This window comes from Rhinoraja longicauda, chromosome 1, assembly GCF_053455715.1.
Source record: "Rhinoraja longicauda isolate Sanriku21f chromosome 1, sRhiLon1.1, whole genome shotgun sequence".
In the NCBI taxonomy this organism is placed as follows: Eukaryota; Metazoa; Chordata; class Chondrichthyes; order Rajiformes; family Arhynchobatidae; genus Rhinoraja; species Rhinoraja longicauda.
This window is the reverse complement of record NC_135953.1, coordinates 92,060,157-92,084,346: the sequence shown is the minus strand read 5'-3', so window position 1 is coordinate 92,084,346 and position 24,190 is coordinate 92,060,157. Positions and strand designations below refer to the sequence as shown.

The 24,190-nt window shown below is 39.5% G+C and overlaps 1 protein-coding gene across 3 annotated transcripts in view; it reads right to left on the bottom strand.

The window, feature by feature from the left end:
- The window catches only part of prdm5 (PR domain containing 5), a 243,768-nt gene that overhangs the window by 70,801 nt on the left and 148,777 nt on the right, over positions 1 to 24,190 (bottom strand). For all 3 annotated transcript variants that reach the window (XM_078411286.1, XM_078411294.1, XM_078411303.1), the window contains one exon: positions 23,060 to 23,153. In XM_078411286.1, the coding sequence (XP_078267412.1) occupies positions 23,060 to 23,153 (94 nt within the window). The remainder of the gene's footprint in view (positions 1 to 23,059; positions 23,154 to 24,190) is intronic.

Below are 24,190 nucleotides of genomic sequence, written 5' to 3'. Positions count from 1 at the left end.
CACATTACAGCTCCAATGCTCCATGCTCCATGGAGCATGTCACCAGTCCGCAATTTTTTCTGCTATGTGCAGTGGCTAACACCGTGCAGACTACATTAAATATCTTATCAAACCCCTATTGCCCCACATCAGCAACTGATAAAATAAAGCAAGACACATTCTGCTGAATTCCTGCAATCGACGCACGAGCTTGATGAAACACTACATCAACTTGCTCATAGTTTTACTGTAGATTATTCATTGGTACAGATTTTGAACATGCCCTTCAATATATAAGTAATATAAACCATTACCTTTATAAAATAAACAAATACCGCACAGTGCTAAAATTCATATTTAATGTCATGTCATTTGCCCCAATATTTGTAAACTTGCAAGGAGTAAACACGAGATGTGTTGCATGTCTTAATCACGGAAGTGGTATTTTCCAGTACATTCATATGATTTTGGGTCTACATAAAAGATCTCAGTTGACAATATTTAAACCATATAGAAAACAAATAGGCATCTGAAATAGTCTGATGAGAAGCAGACAGTGAAGTTTTGTGGAGCCTTCATTATGCATATAACAAAATATCTTCCAACATAAATTATGAGAGTCTTTGGGGCTTTTTCATTAAAAGTACTGCATTTATCCTTAATAACAGAGATTTTGCAGCATTACCTCATTGCAAATCAAAGGATGCTTTGTTTTATCACATGTAATATATTATCACAAGTAGTGAGTTAAGGTGAATAAATTGCCTATTTATTTTGGGAACACCGATGCTATTTTCAGAATTGAATTCCATGATAGAAGATACATAAGACTTGACTGTTGGACCTATTTCCTGGATATATGCCTTACTTGGGCAATGCCCAGATGTGTCCTTATTCACAAATTTTATTTTCAATTTGCAAGTATTCCATGCCTAGCTGGATTCCATCTGAGGGTGCCAAAAATAATTTGAGCATCTTCTAGTTCATTAGGCTATTGGAGATTCAATTGACTCTGCCTGGTACTTCCTTCCATGTTTTAGACTTTAGACTTTAGAGATACAGCACGGAAACAGGCCCTTCGGCCCACTGAGCACGCGGTGACCAGCGATCACACTGTACACTATCCTACACACATTAGGGGCAATTTAAACTTTACCGAAACCAATTAACCTACAAACATGTATGTATTTGAAGTGTGGGAATAAACTGGAGCACCCGGCGAAAACCCAAGCGGTCACAGGGAGAATGTAGAAACTCCATACAGACAGCACCCGTGGTCAGGATCGAACCCAGATCGCTAGTGCTGTATGACAGAAACTACCATTGCGCCACCATGCTGCCCTTTGTTGAAGCATTGACATTGTTCTTTAGTACCACGGTATTTCTGCTTCCCCTTGCTTTTCAACATGAAGAACTACATCTAACGGCTGCTATTATTTATTGAAAGTTTGACAGTCATTGAAAGTCAGTTCATCCAGGTCAATCTTATAATTCCTTCAAACGTAATCACCGCTTTCATTAGAAAATAAATCTGCCGAGTCCCACCTGAATCTGCCGGCAGATAAGTAAGAGCTGCAGTGCAACATTCCCCCCCATGGAGCGCTGGGCTCAGAACATCTTTGCTGATCTGGAGGACTCCATACACAGTGCCAACCGAGGTAGTACTCAAGTTGGATATCAGCCTGCTGAGCTGTGCAAGGTCATCGAAATGAGTGGGAGAAATCAGCTGCCAGGAATATGGTATGCAGAGCCTTTTACTGAATTTCACTTCAAATTGGTTTTTTTGTGTAAGATTGTCCTAGTCTTATAACTTTGAAGGAACTGCTTAAAATTTTAGAAACACAAGAGATGGCAGATACTGTAATCTGGAGCAAAATACAACCTGTTGGGGAAATTCATCGGTGGAGCAGCATCTGTCAAGGCAAGGGAATAAGCTGGTGATTTGTGTCAAGACCCTGCATCGGGATTGTTACCACTCTCACTTAGAGTAGTGATTTTAATTAACTTTAAATTTGTTTAACAGATCCTGAGTGATTTATGAATAATTGAGAGTCATTATCAGTGACAGCTTCGATTGTTGTTCAGACTGAAAGTGGGACCTCAGTGATTGCCAAGGCCTTCTTGTCTGCACAGCTGACCACTTGTGCTGCACTGCTCTGTCCTGCCCTCTACAGATGCACTGGGTCCAGGTCCTCTGCGGAAAACTGGTCCCCAGAACCACTCTAGAATAAAGAGGTTGATCAGAGACAGTGGGGATTGCACTGAAGTTTTTTTTTGAGAGATACAGCGCGGAAACAGGCCCTTCAGCCCACTGGGTCCGCGCTGACCAGCGATTCCCATATATTAGCACTATCCTACACACACGAGGAACAATTTTCAAATTTTTACCATGCCAATTTACCAACATACCTGTACATCTTTGGAGTGTGTGAGGAAACCGAGGATTTCGGAGGAAACCCACGCAGGTCACAGGGAGAACATACAAAACTCCGTACAGACAGCACCCATAGTCAGGATCGTACCCGGATCTCCGACACTGCAAGCACTGCAAGGCAGCATCACTACCGCTGTGCCACCGTAGAAAACAAGACAGTGGGGATTGTACTGAGGTGCGGTGGAGAGGGGATTAATCATCTGAGAGAAGAGAAATTACCCCAATGTTTGTTGAACATTTCCTTTTGACAATTCCACAGATCAGTTCCAGACTGATCACCTGAACGTCACCTGAAAGATGGGATGGACCTATTTTTGTTTCATATACATTTTAGATACAGTGTATTGCCATATAAACCAGGGTGCAATGAAATTCCTTGTTCCATGAAGCTCACGGAGTAAACAGTATATACTGTGTGGTTATGATAAATATAACCTAAATACAATGACCAGTGAAAAACTGCAGAATGATGCAAGATTTTAGAGCTATCTGAAGTCATGCAAGAAAATATTAGAGTACAAGAATAATCAAAAAGAGTTAAGAGTAAGAGTACATGCCATCATCTCCAGAAAGGAGGTGTAAGAGAAGTGATTGGTTCAAAATTATGATAATAGTGGAGAAGAAGCTGTTCTTAAGTCTAGATACCTGGGCTTTCAAGCTCCTGTTCTTCTCCCAAAAGGTAAAATAGAGAAAGGTCTCTCATCAGTCGCAACAAATGCAATTTTACTATACTAAATATACATGTTAAAATGACAGTGTTATCAATATCATGGTTTTATTAATAATTCTGAGCTGCAAATCTCTGCTTTACTTGAGTGAGAGGCATGAATCAGAATCTGCCCATGCTGATGTTGAAACATGCCAAGGTACACAATTATGAAAAGTTTAAGACAAATTTAGTCTTTCCACAAAGAATGAAACATGTTACTTGATTTTATTTTTTCTCATAATTTTTTTTTCTTTTATAAACAGCATCATTTAGGATGCACGATGATGATAGCTTAAGGAATATCAATGTTGAATGCAACTATCATTTTCCATGTGCACAACGCTGGCAATAAAATCCTTGCCATGTACAGTATTCATTGCATATTCTACATTCTGCTGCATTAAAATTTCACTGAATTCAGTTCTGATATAGTTACACTCTAAATATGTCAGCAAGCAATTTCTCCTGAATGGAATAAATGCATCACTTAAGCCTTGTTTGTCACAGCACCACCAAAAATGTATTTTAATCTTTTACTCTTTATAAATGGATGGCATTAATTTTGGAGAATTTCAGAGTCTCCTGATTGCTGTTTTATTCTGAATCTAATTTAAATCCATGGAATGATGTACAGATGTTAATAGCACCAGAATAGCATAAGCCATTAATTATTACCTACTTGTCAAAATTATATATATATATATTTTGATACATTACTTTATATTTAGCAGCACCGATCATAAAATAATAGATCAAACTTGATTTAAAAGGAATAAAACCCAAAATACACATAACCTCTAAAACTAAAGTGGTTCTTTCAAAAAAGCTCCCAAACTCTCAAGATGAACTATGTTTATTTGCATGCTAGTCGTGCCCAGTGCTGCATGTACCTGATTAACACTTTGCCTTTGCTCTAATGGTGATTTCTGATTTTAATATATAATGAAGTCTGCTACAGCTGTAAAAATGTTTAGTGTCGATAGATTAATTCTGATTATTTATGGCTCATCCACTGCATCCCCTACTCGCAACTCAGGATCTGATGATTATTTGTAGGATAAGTCAGCGGGAGTAATTATTTTTTGATTACAAAGCTGGAGGAAATAAATTATTACATTTGGAAGAGTACAGAGGAGACAACAAAGGCAATCCCAGCTATTAGAAACACGGGTAATGAGGGAGTGTTAAACTACCCGTTCATTTTCGTTGTAAAGAAAAGGAATCCAGATGATCAAAATTAAATTCTTATCATAACAAAATGGATTGAGAAAGCTGATCTGGAAAACATAATCGTTGTTGGACGGCATTTGAATAATAAAAAATACTTACAGTGCCCTCCATAATATTTGGGACAAAGACCCATCATTTATTTATTTGCCTCTGTACTCACAAGTTGAGATTTGTACTAGAAAAAAATCACGTGGTTAAAGTGCACTTTGCCAGATTTTAATTAACGCCATTTTTACACATTTTGGTTTCCCCTTTTCATGGCACCATAATGTTTGGGACACAGCAATATCATGTAAATGAAAGTAGTCATGTTTAGTATTTTGTTGCATATCCTTTGCATGCAATGACTGATTGAAGTCTGCGATTCATGGACAGCACCAGTTGCTGGGGGTCTTCTCTGGTGATGCTCTGCCAGGTCTGTATTGCAGCCATCTTTAGCTTATGCTTGTTTTGGGGGCTCGTCCCCTTCAGCTTTCTCTTCAGCATGTAAAAGGCACGCTCAGCATATAAAAAAGGCATACTCAATTGGGTTCAGATCGGGTGATTGATTTGGCCACTCAAGAATTGACCATTCTTTAGCTTTGAAAAACTCCTTTGTTGCTTTAGCAGTATGTTTGGGATCATTTGGCTTGCTGTAGAATGAACTGCCGTCCAATGAGTTTTGAGGCATTTGTTTGAATTTGAGCAGATAGGATGTGTCCATAAACTTCAGAATTCATTATGCTACTACCATCAACAGTTGTGATATCAATGAAGATAAGTGAGCCAGTACCTTCAGCAGCCATACATGCCCGGGCCATAACACCCCCTGCAACCATGTTTCACAGATGAGGTGGTATGCTTTGGATTTTTGGCAGTTCCTTCTCTCCTCCATACTTTGCTCTTGCCATCACTCTGATATAAGTTAATCTTTGTCTCATCTGTTCACAAGACCTTTTTCCAGAACTGTGATTGCTCTTTTAAGTACTTCTTGGCAAACTGTAACCTGGCCATCCTATTTTTGCGACTAACCAGTGGTTTGCATCTTGCAGTGTAGCCTCTGTATTTCTGTTCATGAAGTCTTCTGCGGACAGTGGTCATTGACAAATCTACACCTGACTCCTGATCTGTCGGACAGGTGTTTGGAGATTTTTCTTTATTATAGAGATAATTTTTCTGTCATCAGCTGTGGAAGTTTTCCTTGGCCTGCCAGTCCCTTTGCGATTAGTAAGCTCACCAGTGCTCCCTTTCTTTTTAATGATGTTCCAAGCAGTTCATTTTGGTAAGCCTAATGTTTGGCTGATGTCTCTAACAGTTCTATTCTTGTTTCTCAGTCTCATAATGGCTTCTTTGACTTTCAATGGCACAACTTTGGTCCACATGTTTATCTACAGCAATAAAAGTTTCCAAAGGTGATGGAAAGACTGAGTGCTAAGAACTCTCTTATACCTGCATTAAGGAGGCGATTAAACATACCTGAGCAATTACAAACACCCGTAAAGCCATGTGTCCCAAACATTATGGTGCCCTGAAATGGGGGGACAATGTATAAACACAGCTGTAATTTCTACATGGTGAAACCAAAATGTATAGAATACCCTTTAATAAAATATGACAATGTGCACTTTAACCACATGTAATTTTTTTGTATTACAAATCTCAAATTGTGGAGTACAGAGGCAAATAAATAAATGATGGGTCTTTGTCCCAACATATAGAGGGCACTATATGTGTGTGCAGCCTTTGTTAGAACGTTGTGCACCATTCCCCATGAACGTATCTGTCATGGATATACAATTGTGGGTGGCAATATGTGCCTGAATTCCTGATTTCATTTCCTGCTCATGCAAAATTAACAACAGCAAATATACAAATTTACCCTTGATTGACCGATACAGTGAAAATTATAACTGGTAATTAATTCTGCCAGTACCTCTAATACACCTTTCATATAATCTAAAATATATTTACATTCAGCATTTTCTAGCATACATGACCAATGTAAATGGTAATATCCTGCCAAGGAAGCACCTGTTACTCATGTAATGTATTGCTTGAAGGCACGTGTCTTTTAGAAATCTGAATAATAACATGCTTAAAAGTAAATGTATTTTTACTCAATTCCGGTTTTTCACATTTTTCAAAGTTCAACACAAGATACAATTTCAGCTGTTCTTATTTCAATGAACATAACTCTTCACTTATCAATAAATTTATACATTTTACAGTTGTTGCAACCACTTTCATTGATATGTCCATTAAACTATTAAACATATTATTTTTGATTTTATGGTAGCATATAGCAACTAGCTATATCTGGACTAAAATGTTTGGAAGATTACTTTCTTGTTGGTAAATTTGTAAACTATTTTGGCTGCAAAGATTTAAAAGGTTTTGGCATAATAAAACATGATTACTGGCTGGTACCATGACTTGCTCCAGGCACAACAGCTTGATTGATCAGATTAAAGAGACAAGTGTAAGGAATTCTATCTAAAGGAATTCCTCTTACCTTTTTTCAACAGGATTTAACATTTGTATCAGTCAGTAAATCACCAGAACAAGGACAGCCGGCTGCCAGATATTGTTTTTAAGTATCCCCAGAGATTTTAATTGACCCACTGTGAGAATTCAGAATATTTAACATATTTTCAGATATAACCATTTTAACCCTGCATACATTTATCCTCAACAGACTGAAGTCAGTAATGCAATGCAGTAGGATTTATAAATCTTCTACTTCACATTAGAATCTCATGGCCTTTACTTAATTTACAGTAAGATACTCCAAAACTGCACACTACCCCTTGTTGACACATTTACACCCACCAGATCCACAAGTTGTAATATTTTGAAAATATCATTTTGAAAGTAGTTTGAGATCCTGCACCCCACCCAACTTGCTGATTTTGCCATTCATTTCTTAATGATAATGTTGAAGGACATTTTTTAAAATAATGGTTTTCATGCAACAACCAACCAATTTCCGAGTTACATTCCTGTGCACTTTCCTTCAACAGACATAAGATCAGAAAGTAGATATTTTCATTCCATTGTACAGCAAGTAAATGCTTAGAAATCACATATTCTGTTGTGCTGCTGCAAGTAAGAATTTCATTGTTCTATCTGGGACATATGACAAATAAAAAACATATTCTTGACCCTTGAGAAATTACAATGCCTAAGATTTTTTGTGATAAGTGATAGAATGTTTCCCCATATGAAGTTGAAGATTTATAAATCTTACTGCATTGAATTACTGACATATTGGTCACTTTGCATCAGCCCACTGGACACTTTGCTCATTGTACACCTGAAGTCATTCTCTGCACAAAGCTCCGCTTTGAGTGGGGTGCAAACTCATGTGAACAATTTGGGGCAACCTTGTTTTCCCATTGGGACTTTAGTTCACCAGTGCACAAAAAACAGTCATTTTCATCTCCAGTTCCCCTTTCCCCCGACTGTCATTCCGAGGAAGGGTCTTGACCCAAAACATCACCTATTCCTTTTATCCTGAGTTGCTTCCTGACCTGCTGAATTACTCCCACCTTTTGTGTCTGCCTTCAGTTTAAACCAGCATTTGTAGTTCCTCCCTACGCACTGATTATTGTAACCTGACTTGTAAGCACACACTCTTAGATCCTTTTTGGTGGGCACTGAAAATGGAGGCAATGTTCAAATATCTGTGGTGCAGGTGAGTTGGAAAATAATTACTGTCCTTAACAAATAATTAATCCCCCACATTCCAGGAACCTCAATGCTCCCCTAACCCTAAGCACCACCATCCTATCCAACCCCTCAATCCCATGAGGGTATTGCTCCTGATCAGCATCCTTCACTGCAGAGTTTCACTCCCTCTTCAGCGCAACCATCCAAACCCAGGTTATGATGTGTCCAAGAAACCTCAGAGCTCTGAGAATCCACTCCACCTCCACCGATGCTGCCTCTTTACTCCCACCCCTGGTGAGCCGCCTTGTCCCCGAACACAACATCCCCCTAGGTTCAGTCATCCATTATAGGGCTTTGAAGCTGCATACCAAGTTTGGAGTGGTGAGGGGTAATAAGCAAAACAGTCATCGTCATGGTGTTTGTCCACGGTATATTCTCTTGGGTGCAGAAGAAATCAATGTTAATTTTAAGTCAGGGTATCCTACACAACCGAAACATGTCCTTCTGCCCACTGAGTCTGCCCCACCCCTCAAGCACCCATTTACACAAATCTTACACCCAATCATTTTTTTTCATTCTCACCACATTTCATCCCTCACCTCACACTATAGTGACCAATTACACACCAATCCACATGTCTTCCGGATGTGGAGGAAACTGGAGCACCCAATAGATACGCACACAGTCACAGGATGATTGTGGAACTCTGCCAGAGCACTGGAGATCAGAATTGAACCCAGATCACTGGAGATTGAGGTAGCAACTCTACTAGCCGCATTACAGTGCATGTAATCTTTCAGAATGAACTAAACATAAATGATATTTTATATGATCTTAGATGTATCAAATCATACAAAGCATATATAAGATTCAGCTTTAGATTTAGTTTATTATTGTCACGCGTACCGAGGTACAGTGAAAAACTTTTGTTTGCGTGCTATCTAGTCAAAGAACAGGTCAAAAGACATTTGGTCCATTTGTAAAAAATACCTTTTAAAATTAGCATTGTAAAGAAAGGATGAACCATAATAAGTATTTACTTTGTCCCAGGCATATTCTAGATGTGTAATTGTATTTCATGTTAGATCTGTCAGCATGGGATGGTAATTGTAGAAAATTGCTGCTATATCTCATCGACTTCCACAACTTCGTAAAAAAACAGGGTGCCTATTCTCACCCACAATCTGTTGAACAAACTCCACCACCATACATCTTCGAGAGGTATGATCATGGTTTCAATCAGTGCTAGTAAATCACAAAATAGCACTGTGAGTTTGCTCTAATGTGATAAGCAGAGTGGTTGGCACTGGCTTTGTTGCATTTATGCCAGAGATATAAGCATTTTGCAGGTGCAACCTACACTTGATCATAGTGGATTAACATGATGTTTCTGTTGAAATTATTCAACTAGTGTGGAAGATATTAAACATGATGAAGACAACACTTTCTTATAACCTGTTAATCATTCATAAACCTGATATGGCCATGAATAACTGATTATAGGAAAGTTTTGAGGAAGAAGGGCCTTGACCCAAAACGTCACCCATTCCTTCTCTCCAGAGATGTTGCCTGCCCCGCTGAGTTACTCCAGCTTTTTGTGTCTATCTATAGGAAAGTTTTGTCTTATTGTGTTCTACTCAACCTATAGACACTGGGATGTTGATTTGAAAAGTCTGAAATTGATTGTTGGACACACTCAGTCACTTACACCAGAAGAACTCTGATTTCCAGGTAATGCTTTTGCCATTTTCCACACCAGAGAGAAGAAATTTATTTATTTTCTTCCATAGGGTCATTTTATTACAGATGAAGAGGTTTAAGAGACATATGTCAGTTATTAAACAATTACGCCAAATCTGCACATAAAAGATTAAAGAGCATCATTTTTTTCAAACTTCATCTTTCAAAACAGCAGGGCTTGATCGAGCCACTCCCCAGAGGCTGGCAGCTGTGAATACCCAACAAACCAGGTCAGAGAAGGCTAATCTCTTACAGATATAGATAATGTCAAGCAGCTTGTTGGCAGTTGGGATCACAGTGGAGACAAAGGAGACCCACTCCTGACAGAAATCTCACATTGTTTTCATTTCTCTCTTTTTTTAATTCACCTACTGATAAACCCAGGGTAGACAAGCGTACTTCAAAGACCAGGCGGTCTTTCCGCCAAAAGGAGCATGCTCTGTTTGATTCACACCCACAGCCTTGTAAAGTAATGACAGATGCTGCAAACCGGAAGTGTAGAAAATGGTGGAATTCTAATGCAAAGACAAAAAAAAGATGGAAGTACTGGGCAGGTCAGGCAGTAACTGTGGAGCAAGAAACAAAGTTAAGATTTCATAATCCTGCTGGAAAGTCATCAAACTGAAACATTTCCATATTTTTCCCTTTGCAGATTGCCTGATTCTCTAAATTTCCAGCATTCTCTGTCACTAATTACAGAAATGAAGTCCTGTTCTTGCGTAATCAGAACCAATTATTTCACTCCATTGTCAACACAGTTCACAGAATAGATGAGGAAATGATGGAAGTTGCTATGAATATGATTTACAAAAAAGTGTTTGTAGAGTCATGAGTGAGGTTTTAAAACCACTGGACATCTGAATCATTTTGATAAAATGAATTAATCACAAGGTACAGGTATAATTTATGCTGAGAGAGAAAGAAGCTAATGTGTAGAATAAACATTGACTGTTGGTCAAACGGCATGTTTGCATCCTCAACATTCAATACAGTGCACTTCTTGTATGTACAAACCATGAAGGATGTACCTTACTAGTAGTCTGTTCTGACAGAATTAAGAGAATCTGCTGCCCCCATGGTAACTAATAGTCATCTATAGTATTTGTGGAAACTTATAACGATGAACCAGTGGGAAAGAGTATTGGCTACAGAATATCCGTTATCTCTTTGAACTGCCTCCAAAAGATGCCCGGTAAGTTAAAGAAAAGGATGTAATTACAGCACTTTAATCTATTCCATTTTCCAAGACATTTATCTGGTGCAAGAAAGTAGAAGGGTTTGTCTAAGCCCTCTACCATAATCCACTTCAGTGATTTAGGAAACCTAATCTGGCAAACAAATGCTGACTAGCCGTTTTCTCGGAGAAAACATCAGAAAAGATGCAAAACGCTTACAGTGGGTACAGAATGTATTTTCTAGAATGATTCCCGGAATGAGGGAATTGAATTATGTGGGAAAATTGAAGAAGTTGGGGTTGTTTAGTTTTTTTAGTTTAGTTTTGAGATACAGGGCCACGAGGAATCCCTGCACACGAACACTATCCTACATGCACTAGGGACAATTTACAGTGGGAGAGGAACCCGATGATCTCAGAGAAAAACCCACAAAGGTCACGAGGAGAATGTACAAACTCCACAAAGACAGCACCCGTAATCAGGATTAAACTCGGGTCTGTGGCACTGTAAGTCAGCAACTCTACCGCTGCTCCACTGTGCCTTGATAGAATATTTAAAATCATTAAGGCAGAGCAGATAGAAACTTTTCATAATGGTGTAAATTCAAATACAGTGAGTGTATAGAATGCAAGCCGAAGGGGAATTCAGGAGACAGATTCAACCGGACTGTTCAAAATAGAACACTATATCTATCTGGATGGAAATTCATTACAGGGAAATGAGGTAAGGGCAAGAGAGGGGGGTTAATGGGATTCTTGCAAAGTGCAGGTGTGAACTGAAAGAGCGAGTGATTTCCTTCCATGTTGTTACCTCTCTGTGATTCTGTGAATATGGTTCACAGTGACTTCATTATTGCCATAAAATTGGTATAAGTCATCATGTGGAAATTCTACTGGCCCTGTGTCGGAAGTGGTGTTAAACCTTGCTATGTCACCAGTAAATATTTTTATGAAGTCATGCAGCATGGAAACAGGCCCTTCAACCCGTCTTGTCATGTCACCAAGATGCCCCATCTAAGCTAGTCCCATTTGCCTGCATTTGGCTCATATCCCTCTCAACCTTTCCTATCTGTGTTGCTGTCCAAGTATCTTTTAAATGTTGTTTTTGTGCCTATCTCAACTAAATCCTCTGGCAGTTCATTCCATGTACCCACCATCGAACAACCACACAAAGGAACTTCCAAATTTTAAAATCTATTATAATTCAATGTTTCAAATCTTTGCTTGGTCTGCCATTTTAGGTCTACTCAATGAAGGAACAAAGCGATTCAGCCAGCCCCTTCACTATGGCAATAGCTGAGCCATTGTAGACATGGTCAGATCAACGGTTCAGAATTCGGGGAAAAACACAGGACCACGAGAACTTGTTGCATTATATTTCACACAAAAATATGACATGAAAATTCAAAACGGGTCTTTTTCACTTTCCATATGCAACTGTAAATAGCCTTTCCATGACTTTTAAGTCCAACACTGATAATGCTTACAATAAGTGTAATTACATTTTGGATCAATTATATGAAAAAAACGGTGTGATTTATAAACAATGAGACATGAAGATCTCTGGATAGTAAGACAAGCCAAATTACTACGGTATGTTGTCACGGCACTGATAATTTAATCAAATTCATATCTTGAATTACTTCTTTCATGTGAGGCTTTGTTTTACTTATACTGCCTATTGCTCTCCCTTACTTCCTAGTTTCTCACCAGCACTTAATGCTGTCCATAATTAGAGATCCTATCCCATAACAATTCTTTTTATCCTGTAATTATCTTCAATTGTATTCAATTCTGTAACATGTTGTTTCATCTGTGCCAGATTTCCCAATGAGGCAAGGATAGGTCTTGCAGCCCCCATTATGGCTCAGGAGGTAAAGTACTTCCTCTGCCCCAAAATACCCCAAAACCCTCACTATAAAAAAACCTGCACCTCCACGTTATACTCTCATGGGTGGCACAGACGTGCAGCGCTAGAGCTGCTGCCTTACAGCATCAGAGACCCAGGTTTAATCCTGACTACGGGTGCTGTCTGCACGAAGTTTACACATTCTCCCTGTGACCGCATGTGTTTTCTCTGCTCTTCTCCCACACTCCAAAGACATACAGGTATGTAGGTTAATTGACTTTGGTAAAAATTGTAAATTGTCCCTAGCGTATAGTGCAGTGCTAGTTGATGGGGGTGATCGCTGGTCGACGCAGACGGTGGCCCAGAGGGCCTGTTTCCACACTATATCTCTAAAGTCTAATCTCTTAGAGTTGTGGACTAGGACACTCTCATGACCTGAATTAAGTCCCTTTAATTGTTTATAATTATACCTCATTCTCCCATATTTCTTGGATTTAAATCTTTCTTCACACACTACGCACAATGATGGGACTATACAACATAGGTACCATCACAACGCTTCAGAAACATTTAGACAGGATATGGATAGGATAGGTTTAGAGGAATATGGACCAAATGCAGGCAGGTGGGACTAGTGTAATTGGACATGTTGGTCAGTGTCGGCAAGTTGGGCGGAAGAGCCAGTTTCCACGCTGTATGACTATGACGATGCAATTATCAAAGCTTGCCTGGACTCCTACCCATCTTAAATGAAGTTATTCCTGGCTTCAGGGGAGGAAACCAAAAGAACACACAATATGACATTAAAGTCACACGCCATGTGTAGAGAACCTTGACATCAAGATATACTCTTCAAAATTCTGCCCACCTGCCTAACAAACATGTTCCGCTAAGCATCCAAACCTCAAAGCTACCATTGGGAAAAATGTACAAGAGCCTGAGAACTGATACATCACTGATGCTTGCCATCAACCATCGAGCTCTTGAACCACACTGCACAACTCTAACCACGACCGTACCTCAGCAACAAACGACTACGGACTTTTTAGGGATTGCACAGGTTACCCAGTATCACTGATAATTTACTGTATTATTGTTTAAGGCATATTTATTTGTTATGTTATAGACAATAGACAATAGGTGCAGGAGTAGGCCATTCAGCTCTTCGAGCCAGCACCACCATTCAATGTGATCATGGCTGATCATTCTCAATCAGTACCCCGTTCCTGCCTTCTCCCCATACCGCCTGACTCCGCTATCCTTAAGAGCTCTATCGAGCTCTCTCTTGAATGCATTGAGAGAATTGGCCTCCACTGCCTTCTGAGGCAGAGAATTCCACAGATTTACAACTCTCTGACTGAAAATGTTTTTCCTCATCTCCGTTCTAAATGGGCTACCCCTTATTCTTAAACTGTGGCCCCTTGTTCTGGACTCCCCAACATTGGGAACATGTTTCCTGCCTCTAACGTGTCCAACCCCTTAATAATCTTATATGTTTCGATAAGATCCCCTCTCATCTTTCTAAATTCCAGTGTATACAAGCCTAGTCGCTCCAGTCCTTCAACATACGACAGTCCTGCCAATATGCCTGTAAACCTGCAGCAAATAAGAATTTATTTGATCCATTCTCAGCACACATGGTAAATAAACACCCTTGACTCTTGTTTGTTAACATGTCCTTTTAGTCATTTTAAAACAAAAAATTGCCTCTTTTTTGGGCAGTTTCAATTCTCAAAATATGCCAGAGCACTCTGCTCTGAATCGTATCAAAAGTAGGAGCAGGTTTCCCTTTTTCACGTGAGAAGATAATCAAAACCTTTACACCACCAAATGAGCAGCAGAATTGTGGCACAGGGTCTCAGAAAATGAAACTTATCTAAAGGATCCAGTTGTGAATAGGATTTTATATTTATGGCGAGGATCAGATATGATGCAGAACATGTTGTTTCTTACATGCCAGACAAGAGAACAGGGTGTCACCAATGAAGATGAGAGATATAACATTAACACAGACTTTTCCACAGAAGATTAAATATGAGATCGATTCTTTGATAAAGATAGACCATCCATGGCTGATGGAAGGATTGAACTTGGCTAGCTTCACATTCTTCTCTTTAGTTCTGTCTGTTATCAGGTAAGCAGCATTTTCCACACCCTCTGCATTCTACATTCCTCGCCAAAAACAGCTTAGCAAGTGAGACAAACAAAATTGTAGGATTGAGATAAAACACGCTCATAGCATGTTCTAAACATAAAAGTAAAATTATAAGATAAACTAAAGAAGTAATTTTTCTATGTTCCCAAGTATGTTCAGTGTTCAAACCTATAAGCTATGATTATTTGTTACATCAGAATTAATCCTGAAATCCTTTTAAGTGATATGAATTTATCAAATCTTCTTATAAAACTTAGATTATAAGTGAGCATTCAAGAATTGAACCAGATGAATATAAGCTGTTATAAGACAGCAAAGGATCAAATGGATGGTGGCAACCAAGGAATGGAATGGAATACTTTATTGACACATGTGACAAGGCAGTTAAATTATTTTTTTGCATACCCAAATGTACACGGCCAATATACGAATAAAAGCTGATTGATCGTATACAGAACAGAGATTGATAATTTTCTGGATGTTATAAGAATCAAGTGGTGTGGGAATAAGGCAGGAAATTGGTGTCTGAGTAGGTTTAGCCGTGGTCTTGTTGAACAATGGAGTGGACTCAAGAGACTGAAAGGCCTATTCTTGCTTCTATTTCTTAATTTCATATTATGCATTCCTGGGCTAGGATTTTGAGTGGCGAATGCCAGATGATGCTAGTCATTGCTGACTGAAGCAATTCCAGAAACTCCAAAAGGGAAGTGATCGGTGACTGTAATTACTGATGCAAGCCATTGCACAAGGCTCTAAATGTAAAAGTTTCAGTTGATTACAGGCAAGAGTGGAACCCCAAATTTCTGATGTGGATCTGCAAACCTAGTTGACAAGCTTTATGTCCCAAAAGCAATCTCATCCACTTTCAATATTTGTCTAGCATTGCTTCATCCCTCACCTGCCTTCAATCTCTATTATCCAGGAGTCTTTTAGTTTAATTTAGTTTAGAGATATGGCATGGAAATAGACCCTTCAGCCCACCTAGTCCATACTGACAATCGATTCACACTAGTTCGATGATATCCCGCTTTCTCATCCACTTCCTACACATTAAGGGGAACTTAGAGTCCAATTAACTTACAAACCTGCACGTCTTTAGGATTTGGGAGGAAACTGGAACAATCAGAGGAAACCTTTGTGGTCACAGGGAGAACACACAAACTCCACACAGATTTATTAAAGAAAAATTTCTTGAATTTTTGTTTATTATATATTATCTATGTTTATTGTGTTTACAGGCTTGTTCTGATGCTGTAAGAGTTTAATTGTTCATTACATATGACTACTAGGACGGCACAGTGGCGCAGCAGTAGAGTTGCTGCCTAACAGTGCCAGGGACCCGAGTTTGATCCTAACTACGATATTATGGTTTGTCCTTTCTCCCCGTGACCGCGTGAGTTTCCTCTGGGTGCTCCGGTTTCCTCCCACAGCCCAAAGACATATATGTTTGTAGGTTAATTGGCTTCATAATGATTGTAAATTGTCCCTAGTGTGTAGGTTAGTGCCACTGTAGGGGGTGAATGCCTGTTAGCGCGGACTCGGTGGGTCAAAGCGCACTGTATCTCTAAAGTCTAAAGTCCAAATAAACTAAATACTCTTGACTTTCGACAGATAGTACCTGAGGTCAGAGTCGAACCTGGGTCTCGGGAGCTGTGATGCAGCAGTTCTACCAGCTGCATCACTGCGGTGTTTTAACTGACATTCATTTGTCTATTACACCATCACACACTGACACTCTAACCTTCATATCCAAACTAACAGATTCCACTCATTCCCAACAGAAAAGAAACATCATCCAGATTCACAGCCTGATGCTCACAAGTAAACTTCCTTCTCTCTTAAAGACATTATATTACCAACACTTGCAGCAACACATGACCAGAGGACAAACCTGGCTTCAACCCCTTCACCCGCTGAGGTCAGCCAACAAAATGCTGGCTAGTGCAGCTGATATTAGGACAATTGAAGATGATTGCATGCTTATAAGTAATCATCCGAATCATAAAGCACATTCCCCTTCTCCCACTATACCTTCCAATTTACTTTCTGCTGGAAACATGCAGTTCCAACTTCTAACTCTCTCACCACAATCTATCCACCAGATGAGAGGCAGAGTGCACAACTGAAAACGCAATGATGAAGGTAGTCAATCACTTGCAGCCACAAGCACCGATCCTGCTTGAGCAAATGGATGGCTTAAGGAAATGTGTGTTAAAATAACAGTCGTGCCATTTATTTGGCTGTGCGCAATATTCATGCATCATTTCAGGGGATGCATGCAATCTGCAAACTTACCTGTATGAGGACCTGTCACAGCTGGAGTTCTGAAGGCAAGCAAGTCTCAGGAAAGTAGTAATATTCAATGCATTGGTCTCAGATTTGTGTCAGCAGACACTGATTTGCTGCCAGCAGACCAAGCCTAAGAAATTAATTTGTGCAACTATTTTGTTTTGGGATGTGGACATCTTTGAGAAAGCCCATAATTTATTGCGAATTGCCAGCTGCATTCAAGAAAGTTGGTGGTAACACACCTTCTTGAGCTATCCTTCTCATGGACACACTTCCAATGCAGTCAGAGAGGGAGTTACAGCATTTAGATCTAACAGCACGAAAGGGACAGCAATGTAATGGAAGTGGAACTTACAGTTTTATCATTTTAATAACATAGAAACATAGAAATATAGAAAATAGGTGCAGGAGTAGGCCATTCGGCCCTTCGAGCCTGCACCGCCATTCAATATGATCATGGCTGATAATCCAACTCAGTATTCCGTACCTGCCTTCTCTCCATACCCCCTGATCCCTTTAGCCACAAGGGCCACATCTAACTCCCTCTTAAATATAGCCAATGAACTGGCCTCAACTACCTTCTGTGGCAAAGAATTCCACAGATTCACAACTCTCTGTGTGAAAAAAAACTTTCTCATCTCGGTCCTAAAAGACTTCCCCCTTATCCTTAAACTGTGACCCCTTGTTAATAACTCTGAAGTAGGATTTAAAAGATTAACTGGCTACATTATTTTCAAAGTTGTTTGTGCATTATGATGCAGTTTAACAGTGTTGGGTCCCTAAGTGTCTCCATTGATCTCCAGTGTCTACTTCATTTACTTAAGTAAAATGTATCTGATACAGACATACTGGTTCTGCATAAAGATACTGAACAGATGAAAAAGTGAAATATTCCTATATCTGTTTTTTATTTATATACGTTATCCTTTGTTGGATATTTTATCCTTTGTCTAAACCTTGCAGGAAGACTATTTCAGATCTGTATTCAATACAAGAGAAATAAAAAATTGAACAGAACAAAGCAAATTTGATGCATCTGGACCCATATGGAGTTCAAGACTGTTAACATATTTCCTGCAACACAACTTGACATGGAATTGCTGAAGTCACTAATATTTTTGGTGCCTTATGTCACTCTGTTTAGAAACACTTTACTGGACACGTAAACAGCTTTCATCTTAGCAGCTGCTGGTGGCTGACAGGCATGATACAGCTTAAGTAAATTAGATTAAATACATATGTTGAATACAGCGAGTTTGTAAACACTGGACAACATCAATCAGTCTTAATAAATGTGAATATGATCCAACACACTTAAACAGTAGAAATGACTTGAAAATGTGTGCTATTACATTGAAAGAAATGATTACATAAAAACCCGTAGAACATATCTTGCTGAATAAAAGTTGTATTTTTCGTTTTAATGAAAATATTCACTAAATATTTAATATTCTGTTCTTAAAAGCACACCCAACAGCAGATTAGAACTTCATGTTCACTGAAATAAATGGCTACATTAACTACCATAGAGCTTTCTTTACATTTGTACTGGAAGCAAAAGTAATTAACAAATATCTATAGACGATTTTCATTCAACATGTAACTCTTCCAGTGAAGAGAGCACCTGATTGTTCTATTAGAGCAGATGCCATATACATGGAAACATAGAAAATAGGTGCAGGAGTAGGCCATACGGCCCTTCGAGCCTGCACCGCCATTCAATATGATCATGGCTGATCATCCAGCTCAGTAACCTGTACCTGCCTTCTCTCCATACCCCTGATCCCTTTAGCCATAAGGGCCACATCTAACTCCCTCTTAAATATAGCCAATGAACTGGCCTCAACTACCTTCTGCGGCAGAGAATTCCATAGACTCACCACTCTCTGTGTGAAGAAATGTTTTCTCATCTCGGTCCTAAAAGACTTCCCCCTTATCCTTAAGCTGTGACCCCTGGTTCTGGACTTCCCCAACATCGGGAACAATCTTCCCGCATATAGCCTCTCCAACCCCTTAAGAATTTTATATGTTTCAATAAGATCCCCCCTCAGTCTTCTAAATTCCAGCGAGAATAAGCCCAGTCTATCCAGTCTTTCTTCATATGAAAGTCCTGCCATCCCAGGGATCAATCTGGTGAACCTTCTCTGTACTCTCTCTAAGGCTAGAATGCCTTTCCTCAGATTAGGAGACCAAAACTGCACACAATACTCCAGGTGCGGTCTCACCAAGGCCCTGTACAACTGCAGCAGAACCTCCCTGCTCCCATACTCAAATCCTCACAACCTAAACAGAGATCTGTTTTCCTCGATTTTTGCTTAAAATTCACTTAACACTCATTTCTGTGATCGGCTCGTACTTTCCTAATTATAGTTAGAAATATATTTATCCATATACTTAATTCTGAAACATGGTCCGAGGGTGCCTTTAGAGTAGAATTAGTATGCTGCACTCCAGTTCCCAAACTTGGTTTCACTGATTTTACTGAAATCAAATTTTGGAAGTTGAATGTTTTATGCTATATTTGCCATATAAATGTGTTTATTGCCTGGTTGAATTTCTTGGCATTAACATTTTATTACTTTAATTACCTTTGTTTTATGTCCGGCGCGGCCTGGAACGTGGCAACTTCAACAGCCTGACCGTGGGAGAAGACGGCAGGGGGAAGAAAAAAGACATTCTGGCCTTCCATCACAGTGAGGAGGTGACTGGAGGAGACTCACAGTGATGGATGTTTCTTTTTGTTTGATTGTGTGTGTTATTGCTTATTTTTATTGCTCTTATTGTTGGACTGTGGGTAATCTTTCATTTCACTGCACATTTATGTGTATGTGACAAATAAAATTGACTTGACTTGACTTGAATACATAAGCTTTGGCCCTTTCATGGACCAGTTCATTCATTGCAATCAATATATATATATTTTTTTAAACCTTTCTGATTATAAGTTCATTTTTTTCCATTGCAGCCTGCCAGCACTTCGCAAAGCCTGAACTGTAACCCCTGTGGATTTGCAACAATAGATAGATATTCACTCTCTCACATACAACTTACATCATGAGAGTGCCTTTCAGGCTCTTGGAATTGATAAACCATTCATCTTGGGGTCTGCTAAATTTCTAATAGGAGCTCATGAGTCTTGATAGTTTGTGCCAAGAACAGTATTTGAGTAAAATGTTACTAATGTTTGGTGCATAAAACCAAATGCCTGCAATTTAATCCTCGCATGCAGGTATACAATGGGGTAGTCTACTGGCCACTCTTACGTTACTCTGCTTTGATAGAGTAGATTTTCCTATCATTATATTAATAGTGTACGGGACCACCCAGGGTGAATTTTATGGTACAAAAATGGGTCAGCAAGGATCATGAAACAGATAACTGTTTTTAACAGGCTTTTATATAGGCACTTGAATATGCGGGAAATAGACAGATATAGATCAAGTGCAGACAGAGAGTGTAAGAAAATAACTGCAGATGCTGGTACAAATCAAAGGTATTTATTCACAAAATGCTGGAGTAACTCAGCAGGTCAGGCAGCATCTCAGGAGAATTGACTTCTCCAACTTTAGATAGTTCCTCTGTCCCTCTCTTCCCCTCCCCCTTCCCAGTTCTCCCTCTATCTTCCTGTCTCCACCTATATCTTTCCTTTGTCCCGCCCCCTTGACATCAGTCTGAAGAAGGGTCTCGACCCGAAACGTCACCCATTCCTTCTCTCCTGAGATGCTGCCTGACCTGCTGAGTTACTCCAGCATTTTGTGAATAAGTGCAGACAGAGAGATTAGTTTAATTTGGTATCATGTTTAGTACAGGCTTTGTGGGCCAAAGGGCCAGTTGCTGTGCTGCACTGTTCTATTTTCTCATTGTCATAGGGTTCTTGTTGCCTGCTTTTTCTCGATACACAAGCAATATGATTATTTATGCTGAATGCAATGAGAATTGTTTTGTTTATCATATATTACTTAATTATTCTAATGCAAAAAAATCTTGGGTTTTTTGCTCCATTTGCAATTAATTGAATTTTCAGATTTAAGTTTTATTAATTGCGTGTCAGCCAAATATCATGGCCCAACAAAGTGGCCTTGCAAACTCTCGGCTGGATGCTACATCCACATCGATTTTCTTATTTGTTTCCTATAAGCAAATGTAATTTTTATATTCATCATTCATGCAGGATAAAAATAATGGAAATCCAAGAGTTTTATTCAATAATTTCTTCCAGTTATCATATCATATCATATATATACAGCCGGAAACAGGCCTTTTCGGCCCTCCAAGTCCGTGCCGCCCAGCGATCCTCGTACATTAACACTATCCTACACCCACTAGGGACAATTTTTACATTTACCCAGCCAATTAACCTACATACCTGTACGTCTTTGGAGTGTGGGAGGAAACCGAAGATCTCGGAGAAAACCCACGCAGGTCACGGGGAGAACGTACAAACTCCTTACAGTGCAGCACCCGTAGTCAGGATCGAACCTGAGTCTTCGGCGCTGCATTCGCTGTAAAGCAGCAACTCTACCGCTGCGCTACCGTGCCGCCATTTTGAATATGATCAAGATTTTGTTGAGTAAGGTGGAAATTATTATTTTATCCCGCAGATAAGGGTGGTGGTGTGGTGGCCTGGTGAACTGAACTCAACCGTGCAAAACATTCCTATCCCTTTGGCTGGGCTGTAACCTTACAATAAACATCATGCCACCATTTCCCAGACCATCACAGCTCTCAACACTTCAGGAAATCTCCCCAAAACAGTTTCTGGCCTGGCGGCAGCCCTGCACTGCACTATCCACTTCTATTTCATACGGAAAACCTTGACCTGTAGACCCATACATCAACTGCTCTTGCTCCACTGAACTTATTTCCTCATACCTCAACTTTATCCTGTCTGCTATTGCCCAGTTTTCATCCTCCTACATCAGGGACATCTCGAATGTCCTCTAGAACTTTGGCAACTTCCGATTCCTCGGCCACCAACCTTTCATCTTCAACACACAGCTTTATTATTTATTGGGAAAGTCTTGGGGCCATCTGTTTCTTTCCGGAACAATGATTTAACCAGCTCCTATCCACCTGGCAGAACTTGTCCGTACCCTGAACAACAAATTCATCTAACTTTCTACTAACAAAAGGAACCTCTCACCAACTCTTTCTCTGCTATATCACTATCTGCATCGATGCCTTTTTTCACCTTTGCTATGAAGTTCCACTCCTCCCTCAAATCCATTTGAGCCTTTTCTGACACTTCTCTCTCTCAGCATCTGTAGTTCCTTCCTACACACCTCCCCCTCTTTCCTGAATCTCTGAGTCTCCACTTCAGGAGATAAACCATCCACCAACATTTACAATCAATCAACTGACTTCCAGAGCTATCTTGATTATGCCTCCTCCCACGCAGCCGATAATAGGGATGATATCCCTTTCTCTCACCTTCTCTGTCTACACCGCATCTGTGCTCCAGTTGAGGCTTTCTATACCAAGACATCTGAAATGCCTTCTTTCTCGGGAAATGTGGCTTCCCCTCTATTGTGGTTGATCAAGCCCTCACTCACATTTCTTTCATTTTCTGGACTTCTGCTCCATGTCCAATGAAATGCATGGGCTCTAGATCTTGTAGCAAATTTAATGCAGAGTATACTGTCAAATATGCTGAAAGAATCTGTGCACACCTTCAGGACTTCCATGTTTGATACTGGGGTGAACCAAGTTGTGAAGTTGCAAACATTTACAGGGGCAAAGGCCAGCAGTTTACCACAGAACCACTGAAAGTTGCTAATAGATGTGGCACAAACTCTCACAAGTATACTTCCTATTTTTTATGGAACAAATATATAATACTGTTGAGTGTGTACCTGTATGGCTTCGAATGTGTACACGCAAGGTTCCGTTACTAGCAAATTTCTGTCCACAGTATGGACAAATCTTTTCCTTCTCTCCGGTATGTGTCTGAAAGACAAAACGGAAAATTCAAATGGCATTTCACAAACATGTTGTTGCGTCTGTTGCTTCAACACAGTCCTGAAGATATTTCATTATTATTACATCAAATCCATAATTAAGGATTGTTTTTTTGTAGTCTGTAATCTGTACATGAAATACAACTTAATATGAACAAATGCTACAACACACCAAGTGATGAGGCCTTTGAATAAAGTATCCACGAGGCAAACTTTATTCCGAATCTATCAGAACAGAAAAAAAAATCTATAAAATTAAAAGACAATAAAATATGATGGCATTTTCTTTTTTGCTCATAAATATTAGTCACAAAAAAAATCAAGGTATAATTGTATCCTATATTTATTATAATTTGTAATTTTTGCAACAACGATGTATCTCCAGGAGTGTATTTTTCACAAAATGCAATTACTTCCACTCACTGTAACTTTCTATGTTCCAATTTCACTTTTTTGAGATAAGGAATGAGATATGTTAATTTCATACAACACTGGACCTAAAATGCAACATTAACTGAACAGGACACTCTTACAAGATATCAATAAATAATTAATCATAAATCACATTGATTGTGTGGTTTCATGACGCTTCATTTAAAACTATATTTTCCTTTACTATCACTCCTCTCTCCTGTTTGAGTCATGTTTGTTGAATCGAACCAAATGCCTTGTCACAAAATCCAGATCCTTACGGCTAGCACTTTCCCCACGTGTTCTTATTTCTAAGATTCCAAACAAGCACAATAGGAGCTTCTCTGAGTGTCTCTGAGAATCCTTCATTGCTTCTACTCTGGGGCTGTAGAGAGCATCCTGTCCGGCAACATTACAGTCTGGTTTGGGAACAGCTCTGCCCAGGACAGGATGGCCCTGCAGAGAGTAATGCGTTCGGCAGAACGCACCATGGGAACTACACTCGCCCCCCTGCAGGACCTATACATCAGGAGGTGCAGATCCAGAGCAAGTAAGATTATGAGGGACCCCTGCCACCCCAGCAACGGACTGTTCCAGATGCTACGGTCAGGCAAA